Here is a 27,822-nt window from a genome sequence, read left to right as displayed (position 1 = left end):
GGAAGATCCCTCGGATGAAGCACAAAGGCATTCATTTGGTACCTATGGTGAGAGGACAGAAGAAGAGGAAGTGCAACAGGACTTTGAGCAAGGATGTAGGTCTGATGCTTCATTATGTTCATGCTTCTCTTGCTCACAATGAGCATAATTGTAATGACCAGCGTAAGTGGAACCAAAACACCACTCAGACATTGGCCACTATTCAAGAAGGGCAGATTAAGTCAACAATACTTTACATAATATCTTTGTGTTCCTGTAAATCCCAAAAGAAGACTAGCTTGGGGTGTTGGTGCAAAAATTGGTTTCTTGCTCATCAATCTTGGTGGCTCTCAGAGGAAGTGCAGAAGCTAACGTTCTAGACCTCTTGAGCCTCAACGCACGAGCTTGGTGACTCGAATCTAGGGAGTGCTAGTCAATTTGACCTGAAATTGACAAGGAAGGAATACAAATGTCAAATCATGGAATCTACTGGTTGTTGTCAGATAGTTACAGAGATGTATGGCTTTGAGAAGCCGTTAATTAGTGGAAATTGACTAAAAAGTCAGATCCTGATAATGGTACAATATGACACTTGTTATTAAACATTTTGAGATCTCATTAAACAATTACATCTATAAGTAAAAGAGACAGGATCGACTATTTAGCCGATACGCTATGTGTATGTAAGAGATAGCTTACGTGTATTATCCTTTTACCCATTAAATAAACAATAGTTATGTGTATGTAAGAGATAGCTTACGTGTATTATCCTTTTACCCATTAAATAAACAATAACTTATTAAAACTAGTCTAAAGGCTTGCGGTTTTAATAAATCACTTTCATAAATGCATTAAATCTATATTCACCTAGTCTAAAGGCCAGCGGGCTTCAATAAATTCAACACGGATTACTAGCTTATTTAATACCATAATCGGGTTCATGTACGTGCACTATTCGTTTAAGCTTAACTGCATTGCTATTTAGCCGATATAAGGTCCATGAAGCACGAACAAGGTCTATTTGCTTCATTATAACTAAATTTAGTTTTAATTATCAAATTAATCATAATAAAGTGAATATCTTGAACACGCAACATGTCATAGTCAAGATCGACAGATTAGTTATCTTAAGTTTGCTTAGAGATTATTGTTCACTTAGGGCTTACAGCAAGCGTTTAGGTTTGAAGCTCAAGCTAACCCATCAAATCTTGATTGGGCAGAATATTGTTACAATAAATAAAACATTAATCTTTGAATAATATTGATAACTTAATGAATCTATTAAATTGTCAATTTAATAGAGCCGATAACTAACTCGAACCGACATTTATAAGAGATTGAAGAAATATAGCCTTAGAGCATCTCCAAGAGATTAGCTAAATCATTTTCTAATGGTAAATTTAGCTATTGTTGAAGGAAAAATATTTCCAACAGACTCTATAAATGACTCTTCAAGTAGCTCTCCATCCCACCTTATTCGCTGTCTACTTTTGGATAGCCTACCTCACTAGTCATCTTTTTATAGAGTCTGTTGGAGTACTCTAATATTTTTTTGTCAAATATATTTTAGAGAGTAGCTAAATCAATAAATTTGGCTATTGTTTTTTGCTAATCTCTTGGAGATGCTCTTACAAATACAACTCAAGTTGATAACTAGTTTAAAATTGAGTTTGACATGAGTTCGAATGATGCAGCCATGACAAACTAAACATGAACCATGACAATACATACAAGCAAACCGATGGTCGAAATCAACCGATGCAGCTCGATTTGTCGAAGGTCTTGTCGAGATCTACTATTACTCATACTCCTAAGGTTGGTGACCAAAGCCGAAGAGGTTTTGCACTTTGATTTTGTATATTCTTACAAGGATCGGCTTCCTAATATTTATAGTCCGGAAACCTAGTCTTATGTCCTAATAATATTATATGACTACTCAAAAACAGCAACCCGAACTCTAACTTGTCCTTCGTGATGAAACCCGACACGTCTTTCACGTCTTGCCTTGATTTAACATTCTTGTGATCGACTATTTCCATCCACACTTCTATTTAGTCGATCCACCTATCTGGTTGTCCCTCCTTTTATAAAGCAGGCCCACGGGTAGTTTCTTCCAAAATTTGGGATTAATAGTGGGAGGATCCCAGTCATCAAGGTAAATTTTCTGTCTCTTCATTTCAACTTATTTTCTTTATTTTACTATATATACAAACTTAGAAAATCAAATAAATATTTGCTGTTTAATTTTTTTAAGTTTGAGTAAAAATGAAAACCAAATAAAAAGAGTGTGTAATATAAGTTTGCTTTATTTTAATTGTTAAGTTTGCTATAAATAAACTACATAGAGATGAAGAATGCATGATGGAAATAATGAATAGTTGCTCGGTCATAATTCTTTTTCAAGTACCTAGTTTTAAATTCGAGTTCTCCTAAGGATTGGATACACTGTTAGACAACTGAATTTATTCTACTCTTTAAACCTGTGGGAGGATATGCTTAAACTAAGTCAAGGTAGTTGATAGACATGACATGATATAGTCTGAGCTGTTGTTTATTATGTTCCAAGTGCTACTAACTTCTAGAGATTTATTTTGTGAAAATTAAAATATTTTATGATGAGTTCTATGTATGACAGAGTATATAAAATTCCTATCACAACCATATTATTTAGAATAGGAAGCCGCCACATATTTGTAGGGCTTGTGTTTGCACGAGCTGTGTTGACCCTTAGAAACTCATCATATTACTAAATCTAGTATCACGCACACTCATGTTCACCCGTTGTTGCTTCTACTTTGGAAGTACGCACCACATATATATTATATTTTCACCTATTCAAAAATGTTCCACTCTTACACTGAGAGTGAACATCAAAAATATTTCCTTTGTTCACTTGCTAGCCATTTACCTCAAGTTCAATGCTCCAAGTTTCATTTTTCATTCCACTAGAAAATTTTTGTTACAAAAAGAATTGTTGGGCTGCAAGAAAAATAATGGACAAAAGTCGCATGTAAAAAAAGAAAGAGAAAGAGAAAGAAAGATTTATAAGTCCAAGTTTACTATCAAGTTTTCAAGTTAGAGGAATTGTTTCAAATAAAGGAGCATTAGAATTATTTTTGCACCCTTTCTCCTTCCACAAATATTCTCTAGTTTAGAATCCACATATACATCCACACATGCACAACCGGTTAGTTATGTGGTGAGTTCATTTAGATCCATAGTTCGATCAGACTCAATGCATTAGTTATCTCCACACCTATGAGCCCCACATAAGCTTTCTAAGATATAGGGTGAGACAGAGTGAAGGCTATATAAAATGCCTTGTGCCACAAATACTACATATTCTAGAAGTAAGAGAGAAGGCATCACTCCTTTCAATGCCTTAGAGAGGATCCAAAAACACCACATAATGAAAGACATGAAAGGGTCATACTAAATAACTCTAAGTTTTATTTTGAAAATCTTATAAAAACTCCGGAACGGAGGTGGAACAACAGAATGAGACAACAATGCTTGACTTAATTGTTCTGTTTTTCAACTGCTCAAGACCCAAGATCAGGTAAAAGTCCCATGGTTGGAAGAAACATGAGTAAGTTTGGAAGTTAGGATAGTCCACTCTAGTCTGGGGATGAACTCTTATTTAAAGCATGTGTGCCTGTAAAGCGTGAAAGCATTGAAGCAACTCCTGATCCATCTCTTGTAGCTATTTGCTCAGGGACAGGCAAAAGGTAAGCTTGGGGAAGTTTGTTGACGGTTGCTAACCATCAATTTTATATGTCAACAAAGGAGAGAAAAGGGGATAAAAACTGAACATCACCATAGACTTAGGGTTTTCACTAACAATTTCCATAAGTTTTGGTAAATGTCTGTTTCTACAGGGGTTATTGGAATAAGAACAAAAGGAGGTCCACATGTCAGATTACATAGAGAGAAGACCCAAATGTCAACTCGAGAACAATCTAGAACAATCAGGAAGACAGCACCCCAGAGCTAGGGCCCACCTGTCATAGGACAGGGGCGGGCGCCCAAGCCCTAGGGGCGCCACCTAGGGGGTTCAACCAATCACGAGCAGTCTCATGGATCCTGCCTCCACCGCCCTTGAGGAGTAATCTTGAGCGTACATTTAAGTCAGTTTGATCCAAGGGCTGTGGTGCTTCCTAGGGGCTATAAATATAACCCTGATCCCCCTAGAGAGAGCTCAGAATTGAGAGAGAAAAACAGAATTATATTTTTATTCTCATCTGAGAGTTAGAGGGAGCCATTAGAGCTAGGGATTAGAGATAGATTAGCTACTCCTAATCATCATTTTCTACATAGAATTAGACTAGATAGAGGAAGAGTCGGGCGCCTGTGCTCGGAATTTCCAGATCTTCATTTTCAAAGATTGGTGTTATCTTTTATCTTTCTTTTGACTTTATTCTAAATATCATTATGTTTCTATTTGTTATGTTCCTAGTTTATTCTAGTTCTACATTTGATATAGTTATGATTGATAATGAATTTATGTATATATTTGCAAAGCGCTTAGCTCTCTTCGCGGGAGGGTTAGGTGATAGATGCCATGTAAGCATGGTGCTTAGATGTCATTTATCTGCAATTACACCCTATTGGCTGGGTCACGTGGTAGAACGCGGGAGTAAAAGTTCCATTGAATCCTTTGTATTCCATCCTCTGTTGGTAGGACAGGTAGAACCGCAGTTGTGTAGGAAGTTCAGCTCTGTCTTGGATTTTTATAGCAATGTTCCTTATACATAAATGAAGAATCTTTTGTGCTATATATGACAGTGTAGTATTAGGATAGATGAATGACTTGATAAATTAGAACTACTTAGGATTTTCTATCTCTTGAACTAATCAGATGTCTACCTATTATTAAGCTGAGTAGTCTATATCTAATCCTTATGATTTAATCCCTAGGCTTTTATACTTTATATCATTTATCTATCATAGTTTACCATCTGCCAAGTATGTGACTATGCAATCTAATCACTCATAAGTAGTCATGTTTTACAAGTTGATCTCATTGTTTAAGTCCTTAGTTCTTTCCCTTGAGCTAAATATAAATAGTGATACCTGGAATACTTTCCGGCCGGTGAAGTGCTACAATGGTATTTAATATGTACGCTTATGGATCCTATATTCATTTTATTAGTGGGTAGTTTTTATACCACACTTCTGGCGCCATGCTAGGGATGACAACTTAGCTTAAGTGGTATTAGAAGTGTCAACAACAGTAGCGCCTAGAGCTTATTTTATTTGGACTCGACTGACTTGACTTTAGCGGATAAAACCCCCTTCACATGTGCCACTGAGGAGGGTCTTCCTCATGCCTTGTTCCTTAATAGAAAAATAGCTCGGGTGAAATTCTAAAAAGGCATTATTATCTCGTGCAAGGCGATTAACAAATAGTAGATTTTTAGTGGCTTTTGGAACGTGAAGAATTTTATTGAGATGGATATTGCTAGAGGGGGTATGCAAAACACTAGATCCAATGTGATTAATTTTCATACCTACACCACTTGATGAGTGCACCTGATCATGACGTCCATACTTCTCACGGAGAGTGAGCTTATCAAGCTTGCTCGTTACATGGTCGGTGGCACCCAAGTCAACATACCAATTAGTGTCAACTCCGTAGGACGTTGTCGTGGAAGAAACAACCTTTTGTGGAGCATTGGTAAATGAGTGATCAAACCTCTTGAAACACTTGATCACTGTGTGCCCTTCCTTGCCACCACGGCCACCACCAGTGCGTCCACCCTTCTGGTGACCACACCCAAAGCCACTGCGGGCGACACCACCATGGCCACGAGGGTTGTGGTTGTTGCCACGGCCACCCTGGTGGCCATGTTTGTAGACGAGTTGTTGCCACCGCCACATAGCTCCATGCGCTGCTCGAAGCTGGTCAGTTGGGTGAACAACTCCCCAACAAAGATTGGTTCGACTTGGGCAGCAACGGCGGACACCACCGAGTCATTGTCAAGATCGAGGCTAGTCAAGATGTAGGAGACAAGCTCGTCATCTTCTAGCTTCTTTCTTGTAGACGCCATCTCATCTACAAGAGCTTTCATCTTTGTGAAATACTCAGATATGATGGACGCCCCTTTTGACGCCGTGGCTAGGGCCATCCGAGTGCTGATGACTCGTGCCCTAGATTGGGACACAAAGAGTGCTTCAATGGCGGCCCATGCATTTGTCGTAGTATCTGCTGATGTTGTTACTTGGAAAAATCTCTTTAGAGAGAGAGAGGACAACAGAAAGTTTAGAACTATTTTGTTTTTTCCGATCCAGATGTCGTAGGCGGGGTTGAGCACCGGCGTCTTCTTTTCGTCACTTGTGACATCGGGTTTCACAGGAGTGAGGTACATCTCCGGTGGACACGTCGTTGTCTTGATGATATCTCCGAGTTGGGCACCATGGATCGCTGACAAGACTTGAAGACGCCACATCACAAAATTGTTTCTCGCAAGTTTCTCACTCACGGGTATAAACCCTAGCTGCTGAGACAGGCGCAGGGGAAGAGGAAGCGGCCATGGATCAATTCCATGAGGAAACGGGCTTTGATACCATGTGAAGTTGGCGTGAACGATATACCTTCTTGGGTCTCAGCTTCGTGTTAATATAGGCCAAGAAAAGCCCTTGTTGTGGCTTGTACATGAAGATTGGATTACAACCGAAACAAGATTTACAAGATACGATAATCTACTTGTAGTACAAGATAACAACAACTTATCTATCATATACTAGATACAATGAACCTAGTCACATATTCTAACATAGACCTTCGTAGGAGAGCTAGCCAGCCAGAATGTTGTTTAGGTTCAATCCTTCACATCAGATCAGGATAATTGTTGATTTCTGGAAATTTGGTTTTAATCCTGAAGCCTCGTCGAAGCACGTGAGGAGATTAGCCAATGCTAGCATGTCCTTCCGTGTTGGCTTCACAAAGATCGTTGTATCATCGGCATACATCGACACCGTTAGCTGTGTCGTTCTTCCTTGAGCCTAGAGAGATAGCCCTTTTCTATTGCTAGAGTAATTTTTGTAGAGGATCTATTGCTATGACAAATAGCAAAGGCGAAAGGGGATCTCCTTGCCACAGCCCTCTACCTTGATTGATCGGCGCATTTGGGATGCCATTCAGCAGCACCCTCGTGGAGGAAGTGAAGAGGAGCGCCACAATCCAATCTTGCCATCGAGCATGGAAACCTAATCTATTCAGTAGATTCAATAGATATTCCAATCTCACAGAGCCAAACGCCTTTGTAATGTCAAGCTTGATGAATAGAGTTGAAAGTTTGGAGTTGTGGTATCTTCTTGCTGTGTTTCAGACCGACATGAAGTTATCATTTATGCTTCTTTTTTTATGAAAGTCCTTTGTGCTGAATGTTGTGGATATGATGGAGCTCATGTGTGGTGCTAGACGTAGCGCTAACAGCTTGGAAATCAGTAATAGACTTAGTGCCATCTTTTTTTGGAATTAGAACCACATTGGCTGAATTTAAGATGTCTAGGTTGCCTGTCCGCAACGAGTAGAATGCATTTGCAGCCCTGACAACATCCGCCTTAATAATATCCCAACAGGATTTAAAGAAGATTCCTCAGTATCCGTTAAGCCCTGGGGCTTTATCTGTCGACATTTGGTGAACAACATTTTTTATTTCCTCCTCAGAGAAAGGTACCTCAAGCTTGCTGAGATCATGTGTCGGTAGCTGCAGCACCTCCCAGTTTATGTCAAGCTGCTGCCGTGGTGGATGTTTCATGAAGTCTAAGAAATGCTCCTGTATCACCCGAGCTTTATCATCATGGTTTATTGCCCAACCATGACCATTTCTCAACCGTTGAATATGATTTTTTCTTCTTCTTGCATTAACTTTTTGGTGGAAGAATTTTGTGTTAGCATCTCCCAATTTGATGGTCATTAGTCTAGATGCTTGTCTCCACCTGGCTCATTTGATCATAGCTAGGCCGAGCACTCTTTTCTTTAATTTTGCCCGTAGAAGCTGCTCAGCAGGCGTCAATTCTCTATTTTCTTGGGCAATATCAAGCCTTAGGATCACCTCTTGTGCCATGAAGAAAAGATTTTTAGCGTCCTGAACGATTTCCTTGCTCCATATTTTCAGCTTTTATGCAGTATAGTGCAACTTGTGGTACAGGGCGTGGAACGGTTCGTAGTGTGTGGTTGGAGTGTCCTATGCACGCTTGACTGAGTATCAAAACATATATAGAATATTACATCATAAAAATCCATTCCGTTTCTTGTAAGTAGAAAATAGAAAAAGGAATACCATGGTATTGTGAGTAATGAGTGTGAACACTACGTACGCTAGCATCAAATGGGCGGCTGAATGTCAGCAGACAGCAAAATAATGCTGAATTTTCTTTCCTTGGGGGAACGGATGCATACGGTGGTGACACGGTTCAAATAAAAACTCCGAATACCTCGTCATCATAAGAGAAAAAAAAAAGAACCCAAGAGAAAAAGACCTATAGTAAGTACGTACAAGCAAACTTGGATGGCCTTCTTCCACAAACTGTATCATGCAGGTGAGCACAGTGAAAAGTTGCATAGACAAGAATATAGTCCTCAATCAGGTCTTGCGTAGTAGCCTACAATTACAGCACAGCACCATGAAAAGAAAAAAAAAAGCAAAAACAAGGGCAAGAACACCAATTTTATCATGTACAGTACAGCTGCAATCCTCCGATCCAGTCTGTGTCCCAGCAGAGTAACAGACTCTGTTTCTTTCACCCTGAACACAAACAAACAGAGCAAGCTTCGCGCTTTGCCAACATGTCTGTTTCCAATCGGTGTGTGTGTGTGGTTCACTAGGCATAGCTAGTAGACTACTCCGGTAGCTAGTAGGCGCGGGCGTGGGCGGCGGCGAGCCTGGGCGACGCCGGGAGCGGGCTGCGCATGGGCGACCTGGGCGGCGGCGGCTGCGCGAGGCGACGTCCCTCGGCGTCGTAGTAGATGGCCCCGGAGAAGTCGAGCGGCTGGCAGCGCTCCCCCATGAGGATCTCCTTCCTCCACACCCCGGCCTCGGCGGCCTCCTCCTTGGCCGTCGTCCCAGACGGCGAGGAAGTCTTCTTCCACGGCGCCACCACGGCCTGGGCTCGCGGCGAGCTCTTACCACCCCCACCGGCACCGGCGGCCATCCTCCGCGCCGCCCGCTGCAGCCTGGTCAGCAGCGAAGCCACCGCGTGCAGGAGCGTGGCGCCCATCCTGCGTGTGGGTCGGTGGCTTTCTTGATCTCTCCTCTAGTGTTGTGGAACTGGCTCCGTTGGCTTGAGGAGGCAGGGCGTTTGGTTTGGCCGGCGGCCGGCCATATATAGCCGAGCCGTGCAGGACAGGTCACGGAAGCAGCTCGGAAACGATAGATAGGTTTAATTTTCCAAAAGTTTTCAAAGTTTATAGATAAATAATAATTAATTGTATAGTTTATCTATAATTTATAAATTTTTTTTAAATCTAGTTAGTCATAGTTAAATAATAATTATAAAATAGAAACGAAAGTAATAGAGCCAAACATAAACAACTAACGAAGACTCTAATCACAAGTCAAGGGAACCAAACATGCACTTGTCAACGGGCGGGGCGTGTGTGACGACTGATAAAGAGTGACTAGTCGGCTGGTTGGATCCTCGGCGACGAAGAAAAACAATGGCAACAAAATGGATCGGAGGTTTGACAAAAATGAACCATTGCTTCGCTGGACGAAGAGGCCTTGATATATATTTATATATTTCTTTGAATTTGTATGTAGCATATACTCTATATTATTTATTTATATTTGGGGAGGCGCAGCGGCAGAGGCCAGTAGCGGTGGAAGGTGACCCAGACCTCCTGACCTTTAGCGAGATCGGTTGCGCGTAGTGAACGTGTACCAGAAAACGGATGCCTCCTGCATTACTCGTCCTTTCTCTCGTCTCTGTCAGCGTCGACACTTACGTCAGGCTCCAGCTGACGCGTAAATCTGGCTCTTTCCACCACCAAGAAGCGTCAAAACGGTGTTAATCCACAAGGCACGCTGGCTTCCTCAACCCCTTGGTATTACTCGTCCTTTCATCTTCTGGAAATGACGCAACTAGTATGTACTCGTAATATAATATCATGCTGCGGCTGCAATTATCTCATTTGCAGCCTTTGCTGTTGTAGGTGAGATTGTAATTTCCTGCAGGCGTCATCAGAGTCCCGATCGTTTTACCTTACAAGTCGTACCAAATCGTTTTATATACCCTGGACAAAGAGAGGAGCAAGCAAACTTTATTTGTCTTATCAGCCGTATTTTTTCTACCAGCCAGCAATGTTTTTCTCTCAAGCCAATAGTAATTTTAGTGATGACTTTTCAAACCAACGAATAGGCTCTTAAGTGTACTGTATGTATTTTGGAACTGGGCGCTGTAATTGGTTAAGGCTAGAGTGCTTCAACAAAGAAGAAGGCTCCAGATTTGTAAAAAATATATCGTTTTACTTGCTGATGAATCCACGAAGAAGGCTTCAACAAACGAACTACAGTATTCCATTACTGTTTCTTATTTATTTGTTTTATTTATGTATCAGCAATCTTCAACCGGGTCATCAGACTGCACCGTGGTTACGCACTTACTCTATCACCCAGTTCAAATCTTGACCATTTGGTAGCTTTGCAGGTGGGGTGGCATGTGGACCGTCCACTGGCTAAGCTATTAAGGCCTTGTTTAGTTTACCTTAAAATCTAAAAAAAATTTAAAATTTTTCGTCACATCAAATCTTGTGGTATATGCATAGAGCATTAAATATTAACAAAAATAAAAACTAATCTTTTAAACCTAGTTAGTTTATAATTAAACAATAATTGTTAAATATAAATGAAAATACTATAGTAGCCAAAGCTAGAAATTTTCATGAACAAGGCTTAAACGGGTTGTGCAAGAGTCTGCCAGCCGCAAGGTGCTATCGCTCCAAACGGCCAGTGGGACCGGTGGGCAAACTTTTGAATCCCATTAAGGCTTTATTTAGTTTTAATTTTTTTAAGATTATTTGTCACATTGAATTTTTGAACAGATGAATGAAGTATTAAATATAGACGAAACGAAAATTAATTATACAGTTTTTATCTGTAATTTTCGAAATAAATCTTTTAAGGTTGGTTAATCTATGTTGGACAACAATTACTAGATACACGAGAAAGTATTACAGTAGTGAAACTTACAAATTTCCATGAACTAAACCAGGCATAAGGTCCGCAAACCGGATGGCCACTTACATGCATACACTTAATGAAATGATGATAAACACGATAACATAAAATCATCATTTAAACAAACATGAGCTTTTGAGACGCAAAGGCGACTTAAATAGGAGAGGTAACGGGGTGTGATTTTGCTTTCGAGAATCCAGCATGGAAAGTTGGTAGATTCAGAAGGTCCAACGATTTGAGTCAACAATCAATACAGTCAAGTCGAACTAATGAACCGATGCATTGTTGATAATAATGCCCACACTCCAAAAATAAAAAAAAATCAAGATTCTCCGTTATACCGAATCTTGCGGTACATACATGAAACATTAAATATAAATATAAACAAAAACTAATTATACAGTTTATCTGTAAATTATAAAATCAATCTTTTAGATTTAATTAGTCCATGATTAAATAATAAATCAAAAAAATTTCTGAACTAAACAAGGCCTAAACAACAAAATAGCGAAGTACAGTTGGTTGCCGCGAGCGTTTCAAGTCAAAATTCCTCGGATGAACGACGACAACATAACCTGATCGTGATGATGGTCAATCGCCCAACTCCGCAGGCCTTTAGCCCGTGTAGATTATTAGGTTAGGTGGCAACCAATTTTCCTTGGAATCCCCTTCACCAAACACGTGCATCATTGCATTGCATTGCATTGCATGTTTGGTACGCACACGCTGAACTGAATCTAAACTACACCGACGCTAAGAAACATCTGTGGCTGTGCTTACCTACCAGTACCACCAAAGATTCAATGTCCAGCGTCATATCTCATTTCGGACCACTACGAGCAAGAGAGATACCGGCACGGTGCCACAACAGCCAAAAATTTAAGGTATGAGCCCATGCCCAGAACAGGTGCGTACGTATGCATGATTCACGAGCGCAGCAGTGCATATCATGCGTGCCTGCAGCTAATTGCCTGGATCAGTTTGCAGTGTGGTAATGTGCTGGTCTCATCACTTGCTATGACACTGAGGGCAATTTGACTTAGGTCTTGTTTAGTTCACCTCAAAACCTAATTTTTTTTTAAGATTTCTCATCACATCAAATCTTGTAACACATGTATAGAACATTAAATGTAGATAAAAACATAACTAATTACACAGTTTGTCTGTAATTTGCGAGACGAATCTTTTGAGCCTAGTTACTCTATGATTGAATAATAATTGTCAAATAAAAACGAAAATACTATAATACCTAAAATTTTTTCACCTCTCAACTAAACAAGGCCTTACCTATTGCATTGATGAACAAAGCTTACATATATGATGGACTCGTGTCGGAATTAGGATCAATGAGGTTGTTTTCTTCAGTCCATGTCTTGGGCCAAAGCCGGTCAAGCAAACGCCTTGGGTTAGGCCGTGCGCTGCTCGAGGTTGCTTGGCTTGTTTAGTTCTCAAAAATTTTCAAAATTTTCAGTTACATCAAATCTTCGGAACATTAAATATAAATAAAAATAGCTAATTACACAGTAGACTGTAATTTGTGAGACGAATCTTTTAAACCTAGTTAATTTATAGTTAAACAATAATTACCAAATACAAACAAAAATGTTACGGTAGACGAACTCAAAAAATTTCACGAAATAAATAAGGCCTCAGTCAAAAACTCAAATGAGCCTGCCAACAAGAGCAAATAGACCAAAACTTTGGGACTTCTAAATTTTAGCTACCTGAATTTTAGTTCCCTTCAGACGACACCTATTGCATATATTTTATACTAAAATTGTAGATTTAGTTCATTGCAATTTTTTTAGATGTAATTTGTAACATCCGATACCGAGAATACAAATTTGTTAGAGAAAACCACAAACCTGGCAAAAATTTATTTGCGTTATGTTGGCGCAAAGATAATTAATAATTTACAATTATTTCTAAAGGTAGACAAAGACAAAAAATTAATATGTTATGACATAAAGACAAATCTCTACTATAATTGAAATTTTCTCCAGGCAAATCCCACCTGCAACATCAACGACTCACAACACATGTCCTACAGATTTAACGGCCCAAATTAGAAGTATGATCACGACCTTACGCACCCTCTGCCTCGCGTCAAATCAAACCTCCGTGAGCCGCGTCGCAAGATCGATTCTTCCGATCGCACAAATAAAAGAAAACCTCCGTAAAATGGTTATTTCATTCATTGTGCACATCAATAACAACTGCTCTTGTACAGGAAATTGGGAGGCTTTCTTATATACAACTTTATGAAGTTGTAGGACGGCAAAAATTTGCCACAAATCAACCGTGTAAGCATATATAGCCTATAACAATACATATCTTACACTACAAAAATAATAATAACTAATTATCATTTGCCATGCACAGCACTCAACTTCGTTGAGGATGGAATTTTTGGCAGACATTTTGACGAGCAAAGCAAACGAATGTTTTGACAACATCTCAGAAGATGTCCAATACATGATTAAAGAGTTAGACAAAATGTAACATAGATGCTCATAATATGGCAAATAGCTCTATTATGCCTTGTTACATGAAAAAATATTTCCGAACTATAATTTTTGTTTTTAGAAGCATCCCAAAATTAAGCCGTAGCGTTAGCACGGGTATTATACTAGTAACAAAAGTAATAATTTATATATACTAGTTGGTGGTATAAGAGTGTTGCCTCAAATTATTTTAAAATTTAGGCACCTAAAATATTGGAAAAGTGCAAAACTTTTAGGGCCTGTTTGGTTATGGACGATAAAGTTTACCGTCCGTCACATCAAAAGTTTAGACACATGCATGAAATACTAAATATAAACTATTTATGAAACTAAAAACATGGCTAGAGAGTAATTTGCGAAACGAATCATTTTGAGTCTAATTACCACACTGCAAACTGATCCAGGCAGCAATTAGCTGCAGGCACGCATGATGATCCATCGCAAGTGATGAGACCACCACATTACCACACTGCAAACTGATCCAGGCAATTAGCTGCAGGCACGCATGATATGCACTGCTGCGCTCGTGAATCATGCATACGTACGCACCTGTTATGGGCATGGGCTCATACCTTAAATGGTCAGGCAATTGGACACTAATTTCTAAATAAAACAAAAATACTACAGTAGCTATTCAACTTTAACAACCCTAAGCAAACACTCCCCTTAATTGCTAATGAGAGATGAAGGGTGCTTGTTCCACCAAATGCGTTATTTTTACCACGTCGTGTTTAATTTTGTGTGTTGAACAAGTAAGCTATACTCACACGATGACTTGCAAGTAAGCTAGGTATTACCGAGTCGAGTAGACATAAGTAACACTTAGCTTCTCGACGGCATATGCATATCACTGTCAGTACGCGTGACTCGTTCATGTATTCCGAGGGAGAAGTATCGGCGCTGTAACACTTCCACCAATCTCACACGTTAACTTTTTGTATTATTCAGCATGGAAAGACTGACGATATGATTTGTTCGGCTGAGAGAATGCAGTAATATATATAAAAAAAACAATCCAGTCAATTGGAAGTGTGTACCTAATGAATTAATGCCCTTAAATAAAAGTAAACAATAACAATGTTGTGTTTTTTTGTTCGAAAACCTTAAATGTTGTAAGTGAAAATTTTTGAGATGGGAGAGGATATAGTAGTAGATCGCAAGCTGAGGTTTCTCCTTACCTCCTTTCTGATTGCTTACCGGACGAATCATCGCTTGACCAAACACATGCATGATGCATATCTTCTTTCCTGGCATCTTCATTCTGAACTTCTTGGGCACGAACAGTTTTCGGTGAATATGTGTCATATGTTGGTCGTACAAGTGCCAAATAAAAAAAATCGACCAGCACACGCTGAATCATTGCATGACCCTGACTCTAAACACTGACGCTAAAAAACACACAATATTATTACTATTTGCCATGCCCACAATAATATGATAGTCCTTCTGACAGTAGTTTTAGAAAAAAAAACATAGAAAAACCAATCTGGTCGAAATCAGGGACCGTCACGCTAGTTTGCACAGTAGCTGGATGAAGATAGCAAAAACCGGCTCATGCTGGTTTAGGAAGGTTCGGCCACACCAGGAAACTAGCTTAGGCCTCGTTTCGGCAGCACCCTGATTGGTGCCAGACCAAGTTTGGATCCTGGCCAGGATTGAGTGAATCCTGGTTTGTCACTTAAACGTGGTGAACGATTTGTTTCTGGCCGGATTAAAATCTGTTGAGAAAAAAAGAGTATTCGGCTAGGAGGGGAAAGAAAACAGAGATAGCGGTTTGACCAGCTACACACGCATGACATCAAGTACAGCGTCTGGCTAACATGTCAGTCTACTTAATATGCGTCCGTGATTATAATTGACTGTAAGCAATGAACATCTAAAAACAAGTATAGATCACAAATTCAAGATCCAACGATATAGATTGCAAATAAATAAACGACGTCACAAGTTACAAAAGATGATAATCTGAACATTATCACAATCTTTAGCGACTTGCACGTATCTTAGCTGCATGCCAAGTAATTTGCCGCTCAAGTTAACACCACATCTAATAATGCTATATGGGTGAAATGGGAGTTGGGGGCCATCAGGCAGTAGTTGCATCTAGGACTGACACTACAACAGAAATTCGACATATACTTAAGTAGAATCGATCTCTTCAAAAGACTAGGGGTTCCTACAAGCATTTCTATTCCATCATCAGACCTTGCTCCACTCATCAACCACAACAGTCATATCTCCACCAGAGTGGTCCTGCAAATAAGGCAACCAAAACACCAGTGGAACAAATCAATTGAGGGGACAAAACAAGTCAATTTAAATCCCACAAGTACATTTCTCTAACATGCACTGCTTTCGTTGATTCAGATGCTTTATAATTTGTTGTGGCCTATCACTGCTATCTTTGAGTCAGCTTAAGCAATCGTATGTACGCTATTACTACTACTAGCTGCATTGCTCTCCATCTTCTAGAAAAAAAAATTCTTGAATTGATATAGTTATGGAAGTTGAAATTACCCACAAAGAAATTGTGTTTATCTCTGGTTTAGGCAATGGACAGTTTTTAAAGCTTTAATCCAAAAAATTAAGCATTAAGCCATGTCTCTGAGGGAAAAAATTGCTAGGCCTACTTCTGAAAGGAAGGAAAACCAAAGTGATTATAGATCTTCTGGAATGGAAAGGAAAAAAACCAAGCTAAATATTTAGGAGTACCTTCTGAAGTTGCTACTGGATCCCAAGAAGGTAGAGGTTCACCTTCCCCAACTCTAAATGGTGGTGGAGAGATCTACAAATGACAACTTGACAAGAAACCATTTCTGAGTCAGATAAGAGTCTATTCTAACATGCAACATAATTTCTGAGTCAACAGAATTCTCCAAACAATGTGATCAAAGCATCAAATGCGATGTAACAACAATCTTGTGATGACATGGTAGCACATTTTGCACAATGTACATATACAGTATGATGTCAAGAGCTTCTACTCATACTAGTAATATAATAAGGTGAACAACAAGCAAAGATAATCCTAGTTATAGACGCTAGAAAGGTAACGAGTACTGGAAACTTTCAGAAATGCTATCACCGCTTGGTTTTACAAAAATTCAGAAATGCTATCACTGCTCGGTTTCAGAAAAAATAAGAAATGCTATCACTGAATAACCATTTAGATACATGTTTTCTGATAAAATAAGTACCACAAGATAATAGTGGTTTTCAAAGGGTACCATTTTATAATAACCCATCATAGCCACCATCCAGTTACTAACAGAAGAGGAGAACATAGATATCAGTATAGGTCACATATTTATAACTCATCAGGTAATACATTTAGAACATAGAAGCATTCGGATAACATATTTAGCTAAAGCTCTTTCAGGTAGATAACTTCAGAACATAAATACAACCATGCCCACGTCCTGAACACGACATGCTAGATGAAGCAAAGATAATCCTTCCACATAAAACATAATCATCCAATCCATCTATATGAGCACAGAGCACTCATGTAAATGTAACTTGCAGACAGACACTGAAAGAACAGCTTTTGCTGGCAGTTTGATGATGGCTGCTGCCGAACTAAGCAGAAGAAGCAATGACAAGATCCTCATAGATCATGTATCCCAAGATCCTCATTAGACAAAGCATTTCAAGTAAAAAAAAAGGATATATCAGGTCAGCCCATCATCTATTCAGATAAGCTCATTCCAGCAAGTAGAATACCCTGCAGCTGCAGTCACCTCATCGTCATCTTCTTACCCCCTACCTTTTGCCTTCTGCAATCACGCCACCACCTGCTGATAAAACAAGATCCAAAACAAAGCTACCAACAGTTTGCTGCTGCTGAAAGGATCCACGGGAACTACTGTGCTCTATCTATCTACATGGATGTTATCTGTATGCAGGTGACAGAAAATGGATGGTCCGGTTGGGATGAGGACAGAACAGATGCAGATACAACAGATGTAGATGGAGATAGACCGATGATCATGTTATCCGCTTCTTATCCGTCCTCGCCGCTCCCAGGCCACCTGCCAGAGTTACTCAAGAACAAGAACCCTAGCGGTGGGAGAGACTAGGGCGAGGAAGACGAGGGCGGTGTCTTACCGGTGAGAAGGTGGTGGAGAGCGCTCGGAGTGGTGCCAGCACGCGTCGCCAGGATGGGTTTTTGACCTCGTAGGTCCCCTCTCCATTCCAGGCCAAAAGGGGCGAAAAAAAAGGTGCAGATTGACCGGTTTGTATTGTGGGCCATTTCTAACCGGACGGCCATTCTTGATCGGGCCTAGTTTGAAATGGACCTATTCAATCCGGGTGGATCAGGTCGCGATCCTGGCTGTTCCGAGCCAAACGAACGAGGCCTTATTTGGTTTGAAAACTAGCCTAATCTGATTTGACCAAATCGAGTCCAAATCTAGGAACCGCCACTAGCAAAGAAACAGAGTGTACTTTCGGTTAGGAAACACCGGGAGCACCAATCTAGGACTAAAGAAGGTCACCTTTAGTCTGGACGCTCGGGACTAAGGTCCACCTTTAGTCTATAAGGGGCTTCAAGGTCTGTCCACGGGGGCAGGCCATTTAGTAAAGGTCTCTTTTTTCTTTTCTATTTTTTCTTTTTTTTTCAATTGAATATTAGTTTTGATATTAAAATAGGATTAAAATAAGGACTATACGCTACTAATACTAATAATAGATATGTAGCACCCATAAGTCATTGTTCGAACATTGTACATAGTTATAAATAACAAATGATCATATACATACATATAATCACATATTATTTTATGTATCCACCCGGGACTAAAGGTCCCCTAACACACGACCATGGCGCAGTAGCCGTTGGGCAGGGGCCTTTAGTCTTGGTTAGTGAACCTAACCGGGACTAAAGGTTCTTCTAATCCCAGACGCACAGAATCCTGAGACTAAAGCCAATTTTGGCAAAGGGATCAAATGTCATTTCTCTACTAGTGCGCATGAATTTCTTGGGGGTTGTTTTTATATAGTGTCATAATACTAAACCCTCTATATATACATATGAGAGGCTCATATGGCCAGTTCAGTTATCTAATCGATATAGTAATTAATATGCCATAGTTTGTACTCTTACAAATTAACACTAAACTTTTCCAACCTCAATACCTTGTTGTTCTATGTTCCTCTCGATTAGATTCGTGGATGTCTTAGGTGGTCGTACATACTGACCCTAGGGTACCCTGACATTCATATTCCGGTGGGTCTTCTAGCAAAGAACACATAAAAACCACCTTTGTCGGCTGAGGAATTGACCTACGCTTGTTTTCTCACCTCCCCTAAGTCTCTTAGCCATTTGCGGCTTGTGCAATCTAGCACTTAGTGCACTACAACAAATCTACTATCTTATGACTTTTTTCCCATGACATTAGACTAAATAGTCACTACGTTGACCAATTTATGACTTTTTTTGAGGAGCCAACTAAACTTAGTGACTTTAATTAATTTTTGTCATAAATAATGTCTTGTTGCTAGTAGAATGGTAGTTTGTGACTTTATTTTTCATGTCATAACAACCAATTCACTATTGACATATAGCATTCTGATAAATATGATAAGTCACAAAATATTTTATTGAATTTTTTTGACATTATAATCCAAGATGGCATATGGGTCCACATGGCAAACTGCTACATCATCCAGTGTGGTGTTTATTTCTCCCATGGGATTTTGTTAAGCTTGCTTCATGTTTTTGCATTGCTCAACCTCACTGTCTCTGCATAATTTTTTTAACCTTTGCAGGTTCAGTGCATATTGCAAACTGAAAGAGCTATTGTGCTAGGAGCCTTTGAGATAAATCTGATAAAAGGTAAGACCAATCTCTTGAGTCAGCATAATTTTGGATTTTGTTTTTAATCAAATAATCATACCAGCTAAATGAAAAAAAAAATTGTATTACTGTGATACAAAAGATTGTAATACATCCAGCCTCTAATTGATAGAGTGACTTATAAATTGAAGTTGGGAGACTCCAAGAGACTACAGTCTAGAGACTTATATACTATGGCGTGTACCAATTTTCTCTGAACTTGTTGATATATACCAGCCAAGTCTGACATCATCATATTGTAATGGCAGCTGCTCTACGTGTAATTGGACACCTTAGGAAGGCATTTGAATGTGCTCTTGGCAGCAGCTCTACTTGTTTGTTTTGGTAGGTTTCTGTTTCCCTAGTCATTGCTTATGATATATTTTTTATTTCATATTGAAATCTGCTTGATGTCTTACATGAAACTTAGATTGATCCTTAGAAATTTTGTTATGGATTCTAATTTTTTGAGTAAATAAACAGCAATTGTCAGGGAATGCAAAAAATAGGAACAATTAGTATGCAAATTATGGTTAGATTGATCATTAGATGTTGTTATGTTTATTTCAGCAACATGAAGTACATATGTATGTGTAGAGTAACATGATGCTTGTCCTGCTTATTGTATGTCTTGCATTGTCTATTGCACTTTCATGTGTTTATGCACTTAAATCCTGCATTTCATCTAGGTACACTAGATGAACCACGTGGAGGACGTGATGGTGGACCTATCCCGATGATGAAAGGACTAAGCAAGTGTTGTGGCCTTAGATGTCACCAAGACGGTGCAAGCTAACTTAACTGACTTGTGTCGAATCCCACGCAAGGCTCGCAACATTCTAAGCCTCCTACTCTCTCTTTTTATAAAAGCACATAAGTATATCCAAAACATATAAAATGCAGTTAATCCTGCAGTAACTTTTATATGATGCATTAGGTGTTAGGAGTTAAATGAAACCATTGGTGCATAATTCCTACCTTGTCCACTATATTTAACTACCTAAACCCTTACTAATATGAGGAAGACATTCTATGCTTAGCTATACTTAGCTCAGTAGAAGCCAGGTGATTTCCTGTCACCTATGAGATATAGGTGGATTCCGGATCCCGATTGGTTATATTTGCTATCATAGAAAAGAACCATGTATTAACAATATGAAAGGAGACCGGGTGGGATGATGATAGTGAAGCAACAAGACATGGAGGTTGTTGACGGTTCTTAAGTATCAATTTTAATTATCAAATAAACAAGAGAAAGGACCAATATGCAAACAACACCTAGAATTAGGGTTTGATTTGACAGAATTTCACGAGTTTTGTTGTTTATCTATTTCTACAGGGGGTTATCAGGAAATAAGGAAGAAAGGCCCACATGTCGGGATTACATAGAGATATTAACGCACCGCGTAATTTTTCTACCATCTAGAAGACTCCAGAAGCCACGGGAACGAACGGGAAGGCGATCGGGCCCGGGGGCAGGGCGCCCGCCCTCCCCCCTAGGGCGCCCGCCCTGGAGTTGTACCCAATGACGTCCAACTTCGCGGATCACGCTCCACCGACCTAAAGGATCAAGGATAACCGTTCAATCAATGTCAGTTTGATCCAACGGCCCACGTTTACCTGAGGGGACTATATAAGCAGACCCCCTGGCCCCTGGAGGAGAACAAGTTCATCATAGAGTTGAGAGGAGCCCTCGAAGGATAACCTCTCCTCTAAATAGACTTAGGGCTTAGCATCCAATGTGAGTAGAATTAGTTCCTCTAAGTTCTACTAGATTGAGAGAGATAGAGTGGAGGTGTAGATCGGAGGAAGCCCGACCTGTCGGTGTCTACTCCGAGGTTGTACCTGCAGGATCAAGTTCTCCTAACCCGAAGCTTGCTCCAAGGATTCTTCAGTATTTCGACTTCTAAATACTAGTAAGTTCTTGTTTTATTGTTCTTTGGTTTATGAGTTTACTTTAATCTCTTCGCGTAGAGTTTAGAGTAATTATCTCTAGCTAGACGTGGTGTTTGGGCTAGGATACTCATAGGTATTCCCTGACTAGCTGGACCGTGGTAGTAGCGAGGAACGTGACATTTCCGAGTTACCTTTGCAGACCATATCTATTTATGAGGAAGGATAGGGTTTATAGGTGCGGGTTGAACATCCTTTGTGGTGTCTAGATTCCGTGAGCCTCCCCAATAAAACAGTAGATTATCCTTACCAAGGTTAGAAAGAGATTATAGTTGTAGTCTTCTCTATATATCACTCACATCGAGAAACATTCTTTGTAGCCTAAAGGTTAGTAGTAATAGACTAGGTTAGTCAGATGCACTCTTTCTCCTAGTGGTAAAAATATAAATACGATACTCTAGATAACATCCCGGGTGAAGTGCTCACCGATATCCGTGCGCTTGCGGATCAATTCCTTATTGTGTTCCCAAATATCAACAGAGGTCTTGGGTGTGGATCTATCCCCGTCTGTGTTGAGTTAAGGACTTATCAATTATACATCCTCTTATCATGTTCAATGCAGTCCAACATTTAGCCGGCCGAGACCAAGATTCTCGACCGTGAAGCTAAGTATCTCAACTCAGGCCGGAAATCGTTAAGTATAAAGTACGCCTCTCATGGGAGACTCTAGCGTGAGACGAAGGGCAGGTGAGTTAAAATGCCTGAATGTCCTGGCAGATGAGGTAATCCCTGAGAGTGCTGGCACTGATTGGACCCACAAATTTGGTTTCTAAGTTGTTTGAAAAGTTGCTTATGGCTACCTTTATCAGGGTGTGCTAGGCGAGTGATGGAAATACCCCCCTCAATTGAGTTGGAATTCGATTCGAGTCGACGTCGCTCCCGGTTAGTGAGCACTTGATAGAGCAGTGGCAATGTAGCATTCTCTAATTAACTACATGGTTTAGAAATGATGATAATAATGAGGTTCATGCCAATGATAAACCTAATATGGTTATTATTATTGATTGTCTTAATCAAGTGATTGCTATAGAATAGGTGCAAATCTATCTATGGTAGCTTCACTGAACTTAATGCTAAAATATTGAGTAAAAGGTTGAAAGTAAGGACTCATGGTAGTAGTGCTCTTTTTGGCAAAGTTACGGTATCCAACCAACTCTACCAAATAAGCTTTGCATATCCTTGAGAGTCTTTTATTTCTCTCCTGTCAGGTAAGTCTAGCTGAGTACATTCGAGTACTCAGGGTTTATCCCACCATGTTGCAGATGAAGTTTTTAGTCTGCTAAAGATGGTGGCTAACCGCTGGTGGGCTTGGCAACTCTATATGGTGTTCTCATCTACATGCTTTTGTCAGAGGATGTCACTTATGCTAGCAATGTATTTCGAACTTATGTTATTGTAATCATTTGAAAGCTATGTTGTTTTCTAATCGATTTGGTAAGTCCAAACTTGTATTATTATTTGTGAACTCTTTTGTAATACTATTTCCGCTGCAATCTCTGTGTATGTGATGTGTATTTGCTTAATCATGCGATCTTGGTGTAAAGTTGATTTACCGAGGTCCTTCGTGACACTCAACAGACTACCGGGTTTATATAAGTGAGAGTATGCGTAGAGGCGGAGCTCCTCATGCGGCTTAGTGGGGCAGCTGCCCCAGCTAGCCACGGTGATGAGACCCTATACCCCCACAATTCTCCTCCCTAAGGCTGTCTCCAATAGGAGACTCATTTGGAAACCTAAACGTAAAATGGGTCTCCAACACAATACTTATAGCCTCCAACGGAGTACCCATGCAGAAGATCCATTTTGGGTATTAGGAGAGGCATAACCCAATTTTGGGTATCCTCTCTCCTCGAGACCCATTTGCAGAGAGTGTTGTCTTTTAGGTCTTGTTGTTGGAGAAGACTAAAAATATATATCGAACCTTTTACCTGTAGCGCTACTCAAAGGACAAATGGGTCTTGTATTTTGGGTAATGATTGTTGGAGATAGTCTAATCGCACGCGTCAGGCAGTGTTTCTGTGTGTGGCTGTGTCCTTCTGGTCGACCAAGGAAGATGAAGGGTCAAGCCTCAGGGGAGTGCTGCACATTGGCTACGCTAGTAGTTAGTCGTGGGTCGTAGACTTTGCACTCACCAAGGCAATACCAACACAAAACGTGATAGGCTATTATGATTTAATCTCATTTATTGTACAGCGTTTCCTAAAAAAGTATTGTACAGCGTGGCCATAGGTAAGACACAAAGTGCACAACTGAGCAGTATATGTATTATATATCTTAATTATTGTATGCTTATGCACTGCTTTTAAGTGTATTTATCACATATATCATACACTAACTCATTTGTTCTTAAATTGGCATGTTGGTTCTCTTAACTCTTTTATGACACTACAAACTGCTACCTTTGAATGGGAAAGTACTGCATTTATTTGCCATTTAGAATTTTATTTTTTTAATCTCATTAAAAATGTGTTATGTGTATAGTGTGTACAAGATATTTTATACTATTTATTGTTTTGTCCGCCCCACCTAAAATTTCAAGCGAGCTCCGCCACTGAGTATGCGTGTGTCAACATGTTAAACGGGGACAGTCATACATAAACTTGTATAAATTAGGCGGTTCTATCACAAATAGCTGCAACATTTCCATGTGAAAGAGAGGTGGAGGGGCTGGATTGGGCTCGTCCCATGATGTCGAGAAAATTTTGATGTGTGGGCCGATCATTGATCCATTAGCGAAATGAGAGAAGAAGTACAAGTTGTCATGACATGCTAGATGAAAATGTAGCTTCAACTAAATTTGAGATCCATTAGTATGAATATATGAGAAAGGAGAAAAGATTGGCATGAAAAAGTTGTTTTCATCAGACTGATTGAGAGCTCGAGAAAGAAAAAAAAGAAGAGAATAAGAGGATTGGTTAGGCTAGTATTTTGTAAGATGTTAGCAAAAAACTTGGTTAGATTTATAGAGATTGATTTAGTATTTTGGGGAGATGAAGTTAGGATCAAACCCTAGGCATATTTTGGAAACAAATAAATTCATTTTTCAAGCATAAATACTATGCAGCGACGTGAGTGTAGAAACCACTAAATTGTCTTGCATAAATTTTAGAAACCCACATTTTTCCACTGTAACACCCAAAAATTTGATTTTAATTAATAGGAATTAATTGGATTTATTTAAGTATTTTGTGAGCATTTAACTTAGCATTTAAATAATTTTTGTGGAAATTAAAATTTATCATAGGGTTAGGAACTTGTTTATGCGTTTATGCTGGAGCATATTTTATTTTATGCTTGTTGCTTTTGGTTGGAAATGAATTGCATTCAAGCTCCTATTAAAAAAAAGGTTTTGGAAAAGAAAGAATAAAAAAAGGAAAAACCCCAGCCAGCCCCAGCCCCCTGGCCTGCTTCTCCCCCGCGCGTGGCCGAGCACCCCTCTCCCCCTCGCTCGGCCCAACCGGCGGCCCAAAGCGCGGCCAGCAGGCACGCCCCTCTCCTCTCCTTCCTTGCTGCCATTGACGACCTAGACCCAGCGCCCCTCTGGCTGACAACACGGGCCCGCACGCCAGCGTCTCGCCCCGCTTCCTTCTTCTTCTGGGCGTCACCGAGCCGGACTCAAACCGGGACACCATCAAATCCTTCCCTATCCCAATTTATGCGGGATTTGACTTCCCCAAGCCCTATAAAGGCCTTTAGCTCCACCCCGCATCTCGTTTTTCCACCTAGAAAACCAAGCCCTAGCCGCACACGATTGAAACTCACCGAGAGGGAGCAAGCCGCCGCGCGTCGTGAGCTCTTTCCCTTGCTCTTCGGCCCCAGCGAAGGACTCCAGCGAGTCCATGGTGAGCTTCTCCATCTCCCTGTGTCCTCGGTTTGGTTTTTGGCACACAAATTCGTGAGATTGAAGAACGCCGGCGAGCTCTGAGGGGCGCCCATGGCGCGCCAGCGCGCCGGAGTACAGGGAGCCGGCCGGCCGCCGCCCGTCATCCCCCCTGTCGCACCCAGTGTTGAGAACAAAACCAAGTACTCAAATATGTGCGTCCAGGATGCCCAAACACACATACTATCACAAATTATAAATATATCAAAGTAAAGTACTTTATTACATCACATATTCATCATAAACATCTCACATAGTCTTGCTCACTGGCAACATTATTACATAAAGCGGAAAGCTAAGTCCTTGCTAACACAGGGACACCAACTGGTGAACTCCAGCACTCTAGAAGTCCTAGACATCTTCAGGAAACTCCTTAATGCACACATCTATTACCCATTCGAGATTTTTATGGAAATATAAACAAGTGTAAGCGCACCATGCTTAGCAAGTATAACATAGGTGTATATGAAGGCTCAAAGGCTTGACTCGGTTTAACAACGGTTAGCATTTTAGTTGGTCATATTTTATTATCCAAGACTCTCTATTTTTAATGATGAACCAACCCTGGTTACATAAGTTTTAATCAAAGTTAATACCTTTACCAAACAAGACCAAGTAACTGCTAACCAAGAAGGATCCAGGCCGCTCATGACAGAGAGCTTGGCTGTTATAACAGGTTTTAGATTTCTGCAGGAATTGTACAACTTTACCCCTGAGCCGTGGTTCCCTAGTGTCGGGGTTTGCAAGGCCCACACCACTTCTACCAAGGAAGTGTGACAGGGTTCCACTACTTAACCTTTCACTAGTCACCATAACAAAATAGTAGCCGCGAGGTTTCAGTGGTAAGTGTGCATAGACGACCTCCTTCAAGAGGCACATGTGGTCGTGGCGCTCTACACACCAAGGTAGGAGAGACATCTATACACCACGAGGCACCCCCCTCTAGTGCCTTTCCGTAACTACTAATTTGCTAGAGACATACTAGTTATATGATTAAGGTCAGAGCCATTTGACTGTCGGGATAGTTCGTGACCTCCTAGGTGGCCGCTTCAGGATTAAGTCCTTATGGAGAGGAATCTAGAGCGTTCAAAACCCAAGCTCTAGCCCCCAGAACCAAGTTACTAGAACATATTTTATCATATTGCATATACCAATTAATCAGGTTAAATTTATTAACTTGGGTTTAAGCGTAGCAGCAACTATTTAAATAAATGCACACCTTTCCCATAGGTATCAAGGATATATGGTAAAAAATTATCTAGGCAAAGTCCTTTATAGGCAATTCAATTTAGACACATGCATATGTATAAATTCAATAATATTCATAGGTACAAGGAAGCCTATGTTACAATTGCCTTCCTCAAAAGTTTCCTCCTTGTAGAGCTCAACAAACTGCTCCTCAACCACCCCGACCTGATCTCCTTCTACTCGTGATCCAACACCAAACAAGCATCCAATCCAGTCATCACATGCATACAAATAGAGTTCTATGAGAACAGTACAACAAACAGCAAAAACAATGACTGAAAAGTATATAAATCTACTCTACGCATTTCTACGAACACATGAGCAAAAGAATCACTCTAATCGGACTTAAAACATGAAAGTTATGCATAAAACAAGTTGAATGGCATTTCTGTGAATAAACTGAATCAAAAACGAATTTAAAAGAACCAAAACTGAATTTCTAACGGTTCTGGACTGCAAGCACTATTATAGAAAAGTATAGGATTCAAAACGGAAAAAAACAGGATTAAAAAGAAATATTTTTGAACTAGGTTGGACTGCGTGTTGATTTACTCGAAACAGGGGGGTTAAAGTGCAAAACCCCCGGCGGTCCGTGGCTGACCGCGTCGCTGGCCGACACGGGGGCCACGTGGCGTGCTGGGATTAGCTTGGTCCACCATGGTGCGCATGGACCGACTGACCGAGCGGCCGTGGACCGCGCCCATGGTCCATCGTGGACCGGTTACATAACCCCGAAGGGGTATGTAATCTGAGCCGCTGAAATCAGATCGAACGGCCCCGGGAGAAAAGGAGGGGTGGGGGTTCCCCTGAGCCGGGGCCGACCGCAGCGACGCCATTGCTGCCGACGAGGGGAGCTCCTCGGAGCTCGCCAGAATCGCGTTCTCGGCCACGCCAAACAAAAAGAAGACTACCAGGGTGACCAGCGTGATGAGGCAAACACGATAGGGCAAAAAGAGAAGGCGGGATGACGGCCCCGCGGCGATGCCATTGCCACGCCCTCGGAGAGTTTCGATAACGGCGTTTAAAAGCCCTAAACTCACGATTAAAGGTACGGGGAGCATCGAGGGGGTACCGCGGTTCCGTTGAAGGGGTACGCAACGTCCAGGGATGCTCCGAGCAGTGTGGCCACGGTCGGGGCAGACTGGAAAGAGAAAATACATCGATGAGCTCGAATTCATGGCAACCAAGACCAAAACGAAGGGGAGATAGGAGCCTACGGCTGCAGTGTGACCCAACCAA

General features: G+C 40.6%; 1 protein-coding gene across 1 annotated transcript; it reads right to left on the bottom strand.

The window, feature by feature from the left end:
- On the bottom strand, positions 8,347-9,272 carry LOC8072914. The gene has a single exon (XM_002436933.2). It carries the CDS (start codon positions 9,202-9,204, stop codon positions 8,839-8,841), a length of 366 nt encoding a protein of 121 aa, XP_002436978.1. The 5' UTR covers positions 9,205-9,272; the 3' UTR covers positions 8,347-8,838.

The sequence above is a fragment of the Sorghum bicolor genome, chromosome 10, assembly GCF_000003195.3.
Source record: "Sorghum bicolor cultivar BTx623 chromosome 10, Sorghum_bicolor_NCBIv3, whole genome shotgun sequence".
Taxonomy (NCBI): domain Eukaryota; kingdom Viridiplantae; phylum Streptophyta; class Magnoliopsida; order Poales; family Poaceae; genus Sorghum; species Sorghum bicolor.
This window is presented reverse-complemented; position numbering and strand designations above follow the sequence as displayed.

What these genes read in the sequence shown, in the direction of transcription:
- LOC8072914 (XM_002436933.2), bottom strand. Translation starts at nt 9,204, where the DNA reads ATGGGCGCCACGCTCCTGCACGCGGTGGCTTCGCTGCTGACCAGGCTG.